General features: G+C 42.9%; 1 protein-coding gene across 3 annotated transcripts in view; it reads left to right on the top strand.

Moving 5' to 3' along the window:
• RNF4 (ring finger protein 4) overlaps positions 1-14777 on the top strand; it is a 148530-nt gene that overhangs the window by 29126 nt on the left and 104627 nt on the right. For all 3 annotated transcript variants that reach the window (XM_029592191.1, XM_029592200.1, XM_029592210.1), the window contains one exon: positions 1199-1375. In XM_029592191.1, the coding sequence (XP_029448051.1) occupies positions 1199-1375 (177 nt within the window). The remainder of the gene's footprint in view (positions 1-1198; positions 1376-14777) is intronic.

The following is a 14777-nucleotide window of genomic DNA, read 5'->3' as shown; positions in this document are numbered from 1 at the left end:
ATCCCAGGTATGGAGAGCAGGAGTTTTAAAAATCCTTATTTTAATTATTGGGTAGTGTTTCTACTGTTTTGAAATATTTTGTTGGTGTATAAAGTGTTTTGTTTTGTTTTTTTTTATTGGATGTTGGCTGATTTAACTTTTTTTTTTATTAGTATGATTTTAATATTATGATTTTATTGCTTGATGATCTGTGAGAAATGATGATGTTTGTTTTTCCATTTTTGCACCACATAATGCAGTCAGGCTTGTGGTTTCCAGTTCAGTTTTTGTTGGCACATTTCTATTTATATTTTATGGCCTTTTTTTTTTTTTTTTTTGGTGAGGGCCTGTCTTGTGTAACATTCTTGCTGTGAAATGATGGTACTTTTCATCACTGTCTTTTACGGCATTATGGTCATTTCTTCTTCATTTCTGTTTTAACAAAGGTTTGCTCTTTATTAATTTCACCTGCATGCAGAAAGCAGTTTTGAATGTTCATGCTGAAAATATTTTTCATACACTTTATTTTCACTGCTGTTAGTAGATATTAAGTGATTTATTTTAAGTAAGGGGTGGACTTACCAATGTTCCTGTTAAGGATTGGTAAGCTGTGATCATAAAAGTGATAGACTTTTTTTGCATCAAAGAAAGTAGTGTTCACAGTGTAATGTAACCAAACATTTTTGCCCTCAGCAACCCAATCCTTAAAGGAAACACTTGGCATTGGGAAGGAGGAGATTGGGATTGGATCTTGAGTGGTTGGGTTTAGAGAGAAAAAGAATGCAATTAGGGTTGGCCCTTGGGGAGGGAAGGTAGTACTGTTCAATTTAGTTAAAAGTACATTTCCTGGCATTTTCACAGTCGCATGACCAGTGACCAGCGGGTATGAATATATGTGACATTGTAAAATTTCATTCGGGGAGCCACGAGGATCAAGCAAACTTGAGTGTGCCCAGATATAAAAATGGTTGAGAAGCTCTATTCTAAAGAACCTTGCTTTTCATTATAATAATTTTATTACTATAAATGTTTAAGCAAGAATCCATACTGTAATTCTCTCACCTAACAAACAAAAATATAAATAAGAGATGGTTCTAATTTGGTGTTATTTTCTGGTCAAAATTTGCTCTGCTGTTACTAGAAATGAATGTTTCAAAATAACTTGTCAGCTCTCCCTGTACCGTTCCTTCATTTTCTCCAATTTTTGTTTTTCTTGAAGGTTTTGAAGAACAACATACTAGGATATCTTTCCATATCTGGAATTTTTACTGTGTACTGCCTAATGAAATGTGCAACAAAGACATATAAGAAGTTGAAAATAGCCTGCTTAGCTATTTTGCTTAATATTTTATGGTGCTTTTTCTACAATTTTATAACCAGGAACACCATGAGCACAGTAAGTATTTTTCCTTAGGTGATTAATGAACAAGCATTCATTTATCTGTATAAGTTTTACTGCCAGTGTTACTAACATCTTAAATGAAGTTGCTCTTATTGTAATATTGGCCTCTTGATCTTGTTTAAGTATTGTGTTAAAAATAATTGTAAAAATCTATTGCAGCCCATTTGAAAATCATGGTGCAGTTGGGTAATACAATAGAATTCTGAAATTATCTATTAAAAAGAAAAATCATATGCTGGAGCACTTGGAAATCACAGAGGGGAAGCATTCAACAGCATTTTCCAGCTGTCCTCTGATATCTGTTGGGTTAGTGACAGTCATTAATGTATGCCCACTGCACCTCACTGCATTCCAGAATAGCCGCTACATTTTTTTTTTTTTTTTTAAATGGGCAGTGTAATCCAAGTTTCATGGAGTACATATTGAGTAGCTCAGAAAGATAATCCAAGACTTGAAGGTAGGTTTAAAACAAAAACTAAAAAATCCTCATTATGAATATCACTAATTTAAAAGAATAAATAAATAAATAAAAATAGATCAAGAGCAAACTACCTGCCTGTTTGGTTAATGCAGTCTGTTAACTTTTTGACATCTAACGTTCATCATCTTAAAAGTATGGAAATCTTTGAGGTTCTTTTAAGATTTGTTCTTTGCAGTATCTGTTTACACAATTTTAAATAGGCTATTGACCAGGGATATTTTCTTGAAGCTGTTCTGTACTACTTTAAAAACATTAATATGGGTTTTCAGTAAGATAGTACTACAACTTGCAAAGATCTAGGGCAGGGGTAAGCAAATCCAGTCCTAGTGCCAGAAGCCAGTCAGGTTTTCAGGCTATCCTCACTGAATATTCATGAAATCTTGATTGAAAACCTGACTGTTTTGTGGCATTGGAGGATGAGTTGCATACTCCTGGTCTAGAAGCTTGATTTACTAAGGATTTTCTTAGCATTCAGATAGGTGGATCCCCAACCAGTGGGTTATGCACCTTTACCAGCAGATGGAGACAGAGCAAAGCAAAGCCCGCCAGTATTCTCAGTCTCCAGCAGATGGTAGACGTGCATCTCCTGCTGGGGATTGAGTTTAAAGTTTTGTGGTAGAAGGAGAAAAGAAGTTTATTGCTCTGCTCTCCTGTGGTTATACCTTATGTTCTCTCCCTCAGTTGAGTTTGCTGAGGTGATATCTTCGGATCCTTCCCTCAGATGAGTGTCTTGGTCTGGTAGCTGGTTTCTGCAGGCATTTACTTAGGTCTTAAAAAAAAAAAAAAAAAGCAGGTGCAAGAAGCAGAGCATGACAGTGAAGGTCTATGCCCCCCCCCCCCCCTGCAGCTGGAGAGAGACTCTGTACTTGGCTGGGATGGATCGAGCTCAGTTAGAGTAATTAAAAAAAACAAAAACAAAGGTTAAAGGGGAGTTGATTTTAAGGATTTCTCCTTGCTCTGTGTGCCAATCCAATATCCGTTCCCACCTCTGGTGGAGGTTGGGGACTCGAACAGCTTGGTGGGTTGAGCAGCTTTCTGGGCTAGGCCCCACACTCAGGCTTAGATTGTTTACTGCTTGGTAGACTGCGGCAGCATTTGCCTGCTTTTCTCTGCGCATAAGGCTGCCCTCTTCAGATATGTTAGTTTGCACTTATGTGCCTGGCTGCGCGTTTAGTTGTGTGCCTACCTGGGTGCTCTGTGCCCCTAAGGATGCCTAGGCGGGTGCTTAAGTTACATACGGAGTGAGCCCTCGGATAGGCGCTTGGTTGAGTGCCTACCTGAATAGGGTGTTAGGTGCCTAATTTTTCAAGTGCCTATTGCGAGCACAGCTGAGCAAACAGTTCTCAGATGCCTGATGGAGCGTACTGACAACTCTATGGTGCCAATAGCAAAAAAGCCTAAGACTTAGTCTTTGTGATACTTGCCATATTTGGGCATCTCAGCCTAACGTCCCCTCTAACGTGTGACAGCACTGTTTGGACGCTCAGGAAGAATTGTCTCCGTTTTTCATTTTACTAAACCTAGTCCTTCCTAGCATTCTAAGGGAATGGAAAAAGCCACCAGAGGTTTCGCCTGAATTTGGGGCTCCCCTAACTGGTTCATCAGCGGGAAAAGGTAGTTCAGTAGGCCAGGACCGATGCCCCCTGTTTTTGGCATGGATCCCTCTGCCTTTTCTTGGGTGGAATTTTTTCAAGGGCTGCAGTCCTTTCTTCAGGCGCACTCAAAAGCCTCGGACAATCTTAACAGTTGAGCATTGCAGGCTGCAAATTCCACGCATCTGGTGCTGCAGGTAAGCATCAAAGTACATCTAGACCTGCTGCGGGTCACGCTGATAGGGACCCGGATGGCACGGATGATGAAGTTGATCCTTACTCCCTGGAGGATGAGGAAATGCCTCCGGGGCTGGAGCCGTATTGCGTCTTTCATAGAGATGAATTACCGGCTCTGATTTCCCAGACATTGAAGATGCTGGGGGTGCCGGGGGCTGATTCCATGTCAGAGCCAAATAAAGATCTCATTTTGATTTCTTTGTGTAAAGCTTCGTTTCTTCCGTATGATGGAGGCTATTCAAGAATTGATTGTTCTTGAATGGGGTGTCTTGGAAGCTAATTTTAAAGGGAGATGGGCCTTGGAAGGGCTGTACCCCTGGATCCGGCTGCGAGAGAACAATTACACTTTCCAAAAGTGGATGTGCTTGTGTGTGCCGTAACCAAGCGAACGGCTATTCCTTTAGAAGGGAGCAGTATTGAAGGATGCACAAGATAGGAGAACTGAGGCCATTCTTAAGCAGGCCTTTGAGGCAATGGCAGTGAATTTGCAGATAGCTTCTTGTTGCTCCCTGGTGCCTAGCTCTTGCTTACTTCTCTCTCAGTAAGTTGATGAATCTGGTGAATTCCAGGGAAGTGATGGAACCAGCAGCCACCTTTTTGGCAGATGCAGACTGCGATTTGGACTGTATTTTGGCCAGAGTGGTGGCTTTGGTAAAAGCAGCTAGGTGTCAACTTTGGCTCAGGAATTGGTCAGCCGATACAACTTCAAAGTCTAATCTTACAAAATTGCCTTTTAAAGGTTCACTTTTGTTTGGGAGCAAGTTGGATAAAATAGCTATAAGTGGGGTGAGGTCCAGGTTCCTCGGTTACCAGAGGATAAGAAGCAGACGCTGTGCTCTTTCGGCACAAGAGTTCATGCCAGGGATTTCAGACACTTTCAACCTTAGAGGAGTGGCTTCTCAGAGGATTCTGCCTTTGGGTAGGTCTCAGTCCTTTCATCCCAGGCAGCCTGGAAGGGCCATAGGCTTGGGTAGTGCTGCCCCCCCCCCTCCCCCGAGCCTCTCAATTGTGCTGACCCACCCCCTGAAACCTCCTTTTATTTATTTATTTTTTTTTTTTTAAATATCTGCATTTGATTGAGATCACGTCAGACCAGTGGGTTCTGGAGGTGATAAGAGATGGCTATGCTCTAGTTTCTCCGTGTCCCTTGGGACGTTTTCATGGTGCTCCCTGCAACTCTCCACAGAAGAGAAAAGCAGCTGAGTGTACAATGTCATTGCTCATCAGCCTGCGGGCTGAAGTTCCAGTGCCCATATCACAAGAAAAATGTGCTATTCCATTTATTTCATTGTGCCCAAAAAAGAGGGCTCCTTTCGTTCCATCCTAGATCTCAAGGGAGTCGCAAGTCATTTGCGGGTGACTCGTTTTCGCATGGAAACCTTATGCTCAGTGATAATTGCAGTACAGTCGACGGAGTTTGACGTCTGTGGATTTGTCGGAGGCATGCCCTCATATTCCCATGTGTCTGGATCATCAACGGTTTCGCTGTTTTGGGGTGACATCTTAAAGCGAGCCTTTTGGAGTTGGCCAGCAAGCCCAGAACATTTTCCAAGGTTGTGGTGGTTGTGGCAGTGTTGAGAGAGGATGGCATTCTGGTTCACCTGTACTTAGACGATTGGCTGATTCAGGCCAAGAGTCTGGAAGAGAGCAGTCAGGTCTCACGCAAGGTTATCTCCTTACTACAGGAACTAGGTTGGGTAGTGAACTTGACCAAGAGCAATCTACAGCCATCCCAGACACAGGAGTTTCTCTGTGTTCGGTTCGACATGAAGCAAGGCAGGGTATTCCTGCTGAAGGGCCGCATTTAGAAGCGGATAGTGCAAGTGCGACTATTGACAGAAACAATACAACCAACAGTGTACAGGTGCTCGGGTTGATGACAGCCACCCTAGAGGTGGTTCCGTGGGCAGGAGCACATATGTGCCCTCTTCAGTGCACTCTGCTGGCTTGTTGGAGTCCACAGTCTCAAGACTTTTCAATACGGCTCCATTTACCAGTGGAGCTCAGCATACAACTGCAGTGGTGATTGCAAGCAGACCATCTAAAGAAGGAGGTGTCCCTACAATCACTGGATTGGCTAATACTCATGATGGATGCGAGCCACCAGGTGTTGAGGGGCTCACTGTCAGGAGTTGATAGCGCACGGGCACTGGACTACAGAAGAGTCCCTCTGGAACATCAATTGGCTGGAAGCTGGGCCCGTCCTGTTGACATGGTTACTGATTCAACCGATTGCAGGGTCGAGGGGTCCGGATAATGTCAGACAATCCAATGACAGTGGCTTACCTCAATCGCAAGGGAGGAACCAAGAGCCAGCAAGTGTCGCAGAAAATAGCCCATTTCATGGAATGGGCAGAAGCACATCTTCAGGAGATTTCAGCCTCCCACGTTGCAGGAAAAGACAATATAAGAGTGGACTTTCTCAGCAAACAGAGTCTGGACCTAGGAGAGAGGAATTGTCAAATGAAGTGCTTCAGCTTATAGTGGATTGCTGGGGCCTCCTATTTCTAGATCTGCTGGTGACATCTCACAATGCGAAGGTTCCTCGCTTCTTCAGTCGCAGGAGAGATCAAAAGTCCTTGGGCATCGATGCCTTTCCCCTGTTTTGCAGAATGATTTGGAGGATTGAAAGTCCACACGGATGGTTTTTTTTGAGGCACCAGATTGGCCCAGGAGGCCATAGTATGCAGATTTGAGAAGGCTCTTGGTGGAATTTCCTATCCATTTACCAGTTCACGGGGATCTGTTACGGCAGAGGCCTGTTCTTCAGGAAGATCTGACTCGATTTTGTCTTGCGGTATGGCCCTTGAGAGGACTCAGTTGCTTGAGTGTGGATATTATACTGCGGTGATTGCCACGTTGCTATGAGCAAGAAAGTTCTCCACTTCCTTAGCCTATGTGTGGGTTTGGCGAGTGTTTGAGGGGTTCAACCTCATTCGGTTAAGATCCTGCTCATTTTGGAACTTTTGCAAGATGGATTGAGAAAAGTCTTGGCCCTTAATTCATTGAAGTTACAGCTGGTGACTCTTGCCTGTTTCTGAGGTCAAGTGGATGGTGGACCCTTGTTAGCTCATCCAGATGTGGTTCATTTCTTAAAAGTGGTGAAACATCTTAGTCCTCCCCTGGGTTGCTAGTGCCCTTGTGGAGTCTTAATCTGGTTTTAGACTTTCTGGTGGGTCTCACTTTTCGACTAATTTGTAGCCTTTCTTTGCTGTTTCTTACCTTTGAAAACTATTTCTTGTGGCAATTTGTTCTGTGCGTAGAGTCTCTGAACTGCAGGCCTTGTCTTGCCAGGAACCGTTCCTGCGAGTGACTCCGGGGTTGATACAGTTGCATACTGTTCCTTACTTTTGGCCAAAGGTGGTCTCTGATTTTCACTTCAATCAATTTTCCTGCCAAATCTGGACAGGGAGAGAGAGATGGGTGAATATCGTCTCTTATGGTCCCTGGTTGTCATAAGGCATATCTTGAGGTATTTAGAGGATTGTGAACCTCTCAGGAAAACAGACCTGCTGTCTATACTCCATGGTGGGAGTAAACAGGGTGAACTGGCATTGCAGGCTACAATAGCCCGCTGGATTAAGAAGATAGTCATGGCTAGGTATGTGGATGCTGAGGAGCCATCACCTAATCAGGTTAGGGCTCATTCCACTAGGGCTCAGGCAGTTTCATGGGCAGAGATTAGTTTGCTGCCTCCCATCAAGATTTGCCGAGTTGCGATGTGATCCTCCTTATATATCTTTACCAGGCATCACTGCCTGGATGTGCAGGCCCATGAGGATGCAGCATACATGCAGTATTGATTGGACCACAGGCAGCCTCCCGCCCTGTTCAGACATAGCTTTGGTACATCCCACTGGTCATGGTGCCACCTATCTGAATGCTAAGAGAGGAGAAATTACTACTTACCTGAAAATTTCCTTTTTTTTAATGAAGATAGGTGGATCCGCCTTCCTACCCTCGGCTGCTGGATGGTTGTGCTGTTGTCCTCCTGCATGACTGTGTGTTTTAGGGGTTACTGCTAAGTGTCAATCCAGTCCCTAGACTAGTATTACGCTCCTGGTCTGAGCTCAGTGGTTTCATGTTAGCTGATTGCTTGAGTGGTTGTCTGTTAATAATCAAGTTTTGTTAGTTTTGTCCACGGTTGACTTTTGCAGAGAATACTGGCAGGCTAATGTCTGTGCAGGGGTATATATACCGTGACATCAGCTTTGCTCCGTCTCTGCTGGTAGAGGTGCATAACCAACTGGATGTGGATCCACTTATCTTCATTAAAGAAAAAGGACTTTTCAGGTAAATAGTAATTTTCTCCTTTTCTACATTTGTTGTCTATTGGGAGAGGGAGGAGAAAGAAGCAAGCTTAGTAAATCAGACCTGTAATGTTTTAGGAGTTCACTTAAGCAAATATTATTGCCTGGAATATTGTCACTCATCTGTTAACAGCCAGGTTCCTGCAGGCATTCACTGCAAATACGAGACCACTAAATTGTGCTGCTAAGGTGGCAAGGAAAAAAGAAAGTGAATTCTATGTTCTTAGTGTCCCTAGCAGGCACTGTCAGTTTATTCCTTTGCATTCAGCTCGATACTGCTTGTTGTACGGGCAATTATGAGTTCCCATTGTTGCAGTCTTGGTCACATCAATGATTTTGCTATCTAATGATGCTGGCTTCTAAAATTTATCTGATTATATTACATTAACATGTAATATAATTGTATTTTTTTTTTAAACCAGAAAATTGATCATGACAACCTTTTAGTCATAAAGATTTGTGAAGGTATCAGGAAGCTTTAATTTTTTTCAAGTCTCTATTTTTTAGAGACACCATCTTTAATTATTTTTCTGGCATAATCCCCCTCCTGTCTCAGTGCCTATTTTCTAGGTATCTACCTTATAAATGGGCTCTGACAGACGGCCCGCAAATACGCAGTAGAGAGCAGCTCTACCGCGCATGCGCGGGCGAGCACGTCGGTCAGAGCCGAGCGTGCCCGAAAAAAAAAAATGGCGCTGGGGCAGCAGGAGCGGGAGCGGTGGCGGCGAGAAGCAGGAGTGGGAGGAGCATTAGCGGCGGCAGCGGCGACGAGCAGGAGCGGCACCCGCCCGGAGATCTTCCGTCTGTGGATGAGCTGAAAGGGGAGGGCATTGGGAGAGGGAGGAGAGAGTGAGGGGAGGGAGAATAGAGGGTGAGAGGGAGGGAGAATAGAGGAGGAGAGTGAGGGAGGGAGAATAGAGGGAGGGGGGAAGGTGAGAGGGAGGGAGAATGGAGGGGGGAAGTGAGAGGGAGGGGGAAGGTGAGGGGAGGGAGAGGGAGGAGGGAAGGAGAATAGAGGGGGGGAGGGAGAATAGAGGGGGGGAGGGAGGGGGAGGGAGTGGGAAGGAAATGGACCGAAAATTTAGTTTTTTAAATGTAGCCCATTGTTACGGGCTTAACAGCTAGTCATCTATGTTGTGCAGTGTCACAGGTGACCTCGCATTTACTGGATACAGTGGGTCTACAGCATTCTGCTGATGTGATTTGTGACACTGTTGTAAAAGTGTCATCTTCAAGGTGTGCTGGAGAAATATAATACTGAAATTCTTTAGACTGCTCTAACAACTTTCAAGACATTTTGTCTTGCTACAGTGTAGGCCTTAGTTGCTGTATGTACACTTGAAACATTGTACAGTGCAGGATGGGTATATCATCAGTCAAAATTCCTTTTCTATGAGGATGAGCAGGATGACAGTCCTCGCGCATGATATCATCTGACTGAGCATGGCACAGAAAAGTTATGTCACAGTTTCTAGAACTTTGAGCCTCTGTGAGCATAATCTGGCATGCATTGTACCAGGTGTCCATGCGAGGTCTCCTCAGTCTCTTCTTTTCCACAGAGCCCATAGTCTCATGGCGAAGTTAAACTCCAGAATAGAGAGAGATATTCAGTTGTTTTTGGCTGATTTTTTTTTTCTGTCTGTATTGTGTGGGCCCCCCCCCCCCACCACTACACACATTGTTCTCTCCTCTAGAGTATTAGGTTTTTCGGTGTTTACCAAAGTTTTTTTTTTATTATTTATAGAATTTTTTACCATAATTACAGGTAATTTTAAGGCAAAATACAAAGAGGTTTTGCAGTTTTGACATTTCAAATTGTATCTCAATAATAACACACAAACTTATTAATCTATTACAAGTTTAACTGCCATATCTTCTTTATGTAATATTAATGGGAAAAGTACGCAGTTGATCAGGTTCAAAGTATACGGTTTTTTTTTTTATGCCCTGCTGATTCACTGATTGACATGGGAACCTAAGACTGAACCTAGCTCCCATGCCCACTACTTTGTCTCGCATAGAGAGAAACTTTTTCTTGTGTTCCTTAGTAGAACGTGTAATATCTGGGAATACCCATATGGATTGACCAAAAAAATGTGATTTCCTATTTCGGAAAAAAGCTTTAAGTATCATCTCTCTATCTTGTGCAAATACACATTGTACAAATAGAGTTCCTTTCTTAATTATCTTTAATTCCATAGATGTTTCCAGAAATTGTGTTAAATCTAACTCTGGTTCAGGTACTTGTTCAGTAACTACTGTTGAAATTATCTTAGTCATATACACTTTAGCCAAAGTAGGCGTCAACTCTTTAGGAATTTTTAAAACTTCCAATATATACTTTTTAAACATTTCTAAAGGAGGTACCATTTTTGATGAGGGAAAATTTAGTATATAGAGATTTTGATATCTTATAGAATTTTCTATATTTTCCAATTTCCTCTGTTGCATCATATCTGACTTAATCAGTTGTTCTTGATTTTTTTGCAAGTTGGTAACCTTTAGATCTAAAGCAGCTATATTTTGAGTATTCAAAAATATGATTCCATAGGCTGAATTTTATTTTCATAGTTGATCACCTGGGGCAGCAGTGTGCTTGGTCCCTGTTGGCCATAGATTGCCACACCATCTATTTAAGGTAAATCTACACACTGGGCAAAGCGTTACAAATATCTCCTAACACATATACAGTTATAATAAACACAAGGAGTATTACACTTTTGAGAATAATGTGCAAAACTTTATTAATTCTATCTAGACAAAAAATTCTCTCTAATACATTCAAACGCATTCACACACACCTAAAATCACATTAAAAACATTTCCAGAACATAGTGATTGCGAAAATTGCTTATTAGTTTTAAACAGTCAATATCTCCAAAATACAACACTTTATGTATCTATAGATTATAATAGCTACATCTCCCTTATTTCATGGTTGTTATATCGTATTCGCCATGATCGTTGTCACATTCCAACTCAAATTTGTCCGACAAAAGATCTTTCTTTCTCCCCTCATGGGGCTTCCTCAGGGACTTATGTTTCAATACAGCAATCCATTCTTCCAATACAATTTAACAAAGTTCATATCTGGAATATAAACATAAATAACCTTCAACCCTCAATAATCACTATCACTTGAGCATTAATTCTACTCCTATGCTCAATGATACGAACCCGAATCGTCCTAGTCGTTTGGCCGATGTAGATTAAATTGCAAGGACATACAATTAAATATACAACTCCTTTAGAAATGCTCAAGTGGAACACGCTCCACTTGTTGCTCATTGGTTGGAACAGAGAGACTCCGTGAGCGATTTAAAATTTGTCGTGATTAAGGGTTTATATGCTCCTAATGGGGGAGATATTTCGGCGAAATTACGGAGATTAGAGCAACGGTTGATTTTCCAATGGAGAACGATGAGTCCTTATGGATTAAATGGACCCATCGAATGGCAGGCATTCTTTAAATAATTTATTGATAACTTATTGGATAATTGAGTATTTGGGGTCTTTATAATGGTTTGGGAGATAGAGCTGTTCGTCACCACGTTGTAACATGTGATTGACGTTACGTTGCGTGTACACCAGTTCGACTTACGTGAGTAGTGAAGATGGTGGCGGTTTGTGTATTTCTGAAAGGTGGTAGGTAACTTGATAAGAACTGTTGGTTTATATGGCATGCTGTATTTGTTGTCTTGTAGGGATGTATGTGTTGACATACCCGGTAGAGAAATAATGGTATAAAAGAAATCTTTGGGAATTTCACGTGATGATGAAATCTATGGAAAAGCAGTTGTATAGACGCTATTGATGCACGTAGGTATATATCTATCTAGAGAGGTGGGAGCATTTAATATGAGGTAGATAGTGATTATTGAGGGTTGAAGGTTATTTATGTTTATATTCCAGATATGAACTTTGTTAAATTGTATTGGAAGATTGGATTGCTGTATTGAAACATAAGTCCCTGAGGAAGCCCCATGAGGGGAGAAACAAAGATCTTTTGTCGGACAAATTTGAGTTGGAATGTGACAACGATCATGGCGAATACGATATAACAACCATGAAATAAGGGAGATGCAGCTATTACAATCTATAGATACATAAAGTGTTGTATTTTGGAGATATTGACTGTTTAAAACTAATAAGCAATTTACACCAACTATTTAGGCATCTCTTCCCTTTTCTTTTGCGACGACATCTGGGTTCAAGCAATGCCTCTGTGCATGAAGTCTTTCACAGACCCCCCCCTCCCCCCCATGATAGATGTATTCTCTGCCCGGGGGCATCGCATCACATCTGAGGTTGCAGAAAGTGCGCACAGTTTACCCCAAAAGGACGCCAGGCCTTATTGGAGAAGATGGAGCAGCTCTTCGGGCAATGGAAGACCAATCCATCGGTATCAGAAGCATTGACATTGAGAGACCTTGGAGCCACACTATTGGTTTTCGAGTTATCAGCATTGGGGGGACCAGCCCAAAGACAATGTATGTTTGGCCTCTGCACTGGGGAAGGACCTATCCGAGCAGCGAAGGAATCTAAAGAAGTATCTGCATCTGTCCCCGTTGGCGCACAGTGACAGGCATGGGGACATACCAACCTCAGCTGCAATGCCTCCGAATCAAACCCATGATGAGGAGCGCCAGTTCTCCATGGTTCCCAGGGATTTACCTCAGCCTCCATTGGTCCTGATGTCTGTCACCAATCCTCCTTTCAGTTCCGAAGAGGATCTGGCTATACTTTCTGGATCCCAGTCTGTCCTGGCATCAGTGATTTTAGGAACTGTAGAAGCGATCCAGCTAGTTGTGGAAAAGGTGCTGCAGTGCCGAGCACAGATGCCACTGGCGTTGGCACTGTCTGTCCTCGAGCTGCTGCCAAAATTCCTGCACAAGCTTATTGGAGTGCTGCAGATGCCACCTGCAATGTTGATGTCCGGGTCGGCATCTATGCCCATCAGGGCATAGAGACCGCCACCAATCGGTTCGGTGATCATTCCTCATTTCTCAGAGGAAGAAACTCCCCTGGCGACAGGCATGGCCTTGGGGTCCAGACCCACTCAGCCAACTAAGTCTGTCCCTATACCACTAGTTGAGGACAGAGTGCCTCCTGTATATGATAGTGGGGATGATCCCTGTGATCCCTTGGAAGTGTGTGTGTGTGGTGGGGGGACTCTTCAGATGGTTTGTACACAACACATTCGATGGTCTTCCCTCTGACCCATATCCTCCCGATGGCAGAAGGAAGTCTTCCCTCTAAGACCTCTGTTTTGCAGATTTCATCAGGTTGATGGCAGAAATCATCCCATTTCAGTTACAGACGGAGAAGTATACCTTACACAAGATGCTGGGATATTCTCCAGTATGTGGAGCCTCCTAAGGAAACTGTGACAATCCCAATACACAGGGTCCTTATTTAAAATCTTTTCTGTACCGTCGTTAAGCTAGATGCCATCACTTAAGCAACATGATGTTATGTGCCTGTCTTAAATTATATCAACTAAACAGGTGCCATCAAAATACTGTATTATAGTTTCATATTAAATATTAATTGGTGGGTGAGAAGTCATGTCCAATTCTATCTATATCAGCTATAAGATAAACTAATACTTAAATCTAGTCCTTTGTTGAAATAAAAATAAAATACACACAATTTGAGTAAAATGGTGTGTGTGTGTGGGAGTTCTACTGGCCGCATCCTATATTTCCCTGGATTCTACTCTCCATTCTCTTTGTGGTATGACTACTTAAATAGCCATGTTTTTAGACTTTTTTCTGAAAGTTCTGATGTCTCTTTGCAATCTGATTTCTAAAGGCATGGTGTTCCATATTATAGGTCCAGCTAGGGATAGGGCCCTATCCCTTACTTGAGTTAGTCTAGCTGTTTTTACTGAGGGAATAGTTAGCAGTGCTTTGTTTGCTGATCTCAGGTTTCTGTTAGGGACGTGTACGCGAAGGGCCGTGTTCAGCCAATTCTGCCTTTTCGTCATGTATTAATTTATGTATGGTACATAGAGTCTTGTATTGTATTCTTATGCTCAATGGGTAGCCAGTGTAGTTCAATTAGGGTTTCAGTGATATGGTCTCTATTACTTTTACCAGTTAGAATTCTTGCAGTTGTGTTTTGTAATACCTGTAGTGGTCTTATCATGGTGTACCATAGGCCCAGTAGAGGGGCATTACAGTAGCCAGTGCTAGCAAAAATTAAAGCTTATGGAGTTACTGTTGAGGATGTGGGAGAACCCCCCCTCTCAGCTGTGAATAGGAAAGCAGATGAGATTTATCTCAGCAAGAAGGTTCCTGGATTTGACAGACGTAGGCTGCCACACTAATTGGTCATGGTCGAATCTGCTCTCAAGAAGGCCAAGTGCCTTCAGACCCATTCTTTGGTGCCCTCTGGGAAGGATCCAAGGGCCCTAGATGCCCTTGGGAGGAAAGTGTTTCAGCCTATCAGGTGCAGGAAGTGGCCGAGTAGCTGCTTCAGCAGTAGCTAGTGCTTAAAGATCTGGAGTGCAGAAAATCTGGGTCAATTTGACCTAAGGTGTTTTTGAGGCAGCATCAAGAATCTCTGCTGCAGGGATTGGTGCCTGTAGGCTTGCCTGGCTGCGGGTCTCTGATCTCCGTCAGGAAGTGCAGGAAAGACTTGCTGATGTGCCATTCAAGGAGAGAATCTTTCTGGAGATAAGGTGAAGGATGCAGAGGCCCAGATTAGGGACCATCATGCGGCACTTCATCATCTCTCTGCAGGCACTCAGGACCTGCCATCTTCATCCAGGA

The sequence above is a fragment of the Rhinatrema bivittatum genome, chromosome 1 (assembly GCF_901001135.1).
Source record: "Rhinatrema bivittatum chromosome 1, aRhiBiv1.1, whole genome shotgun sequence".
Taxonomy (NCBI): domain Eukaryota; kingdom Metazoa; phylum Chordata; class Amphibia; order Gymnophiona; family Rhinatrematidae; genus Rhinatrema; species Rhinatrema bivittatum.
The sequence above is the reverse complement of the archived record's forward strand: the minus strand, read 5'-3'. Positions and strand labels throughout refer to the sequence as shown.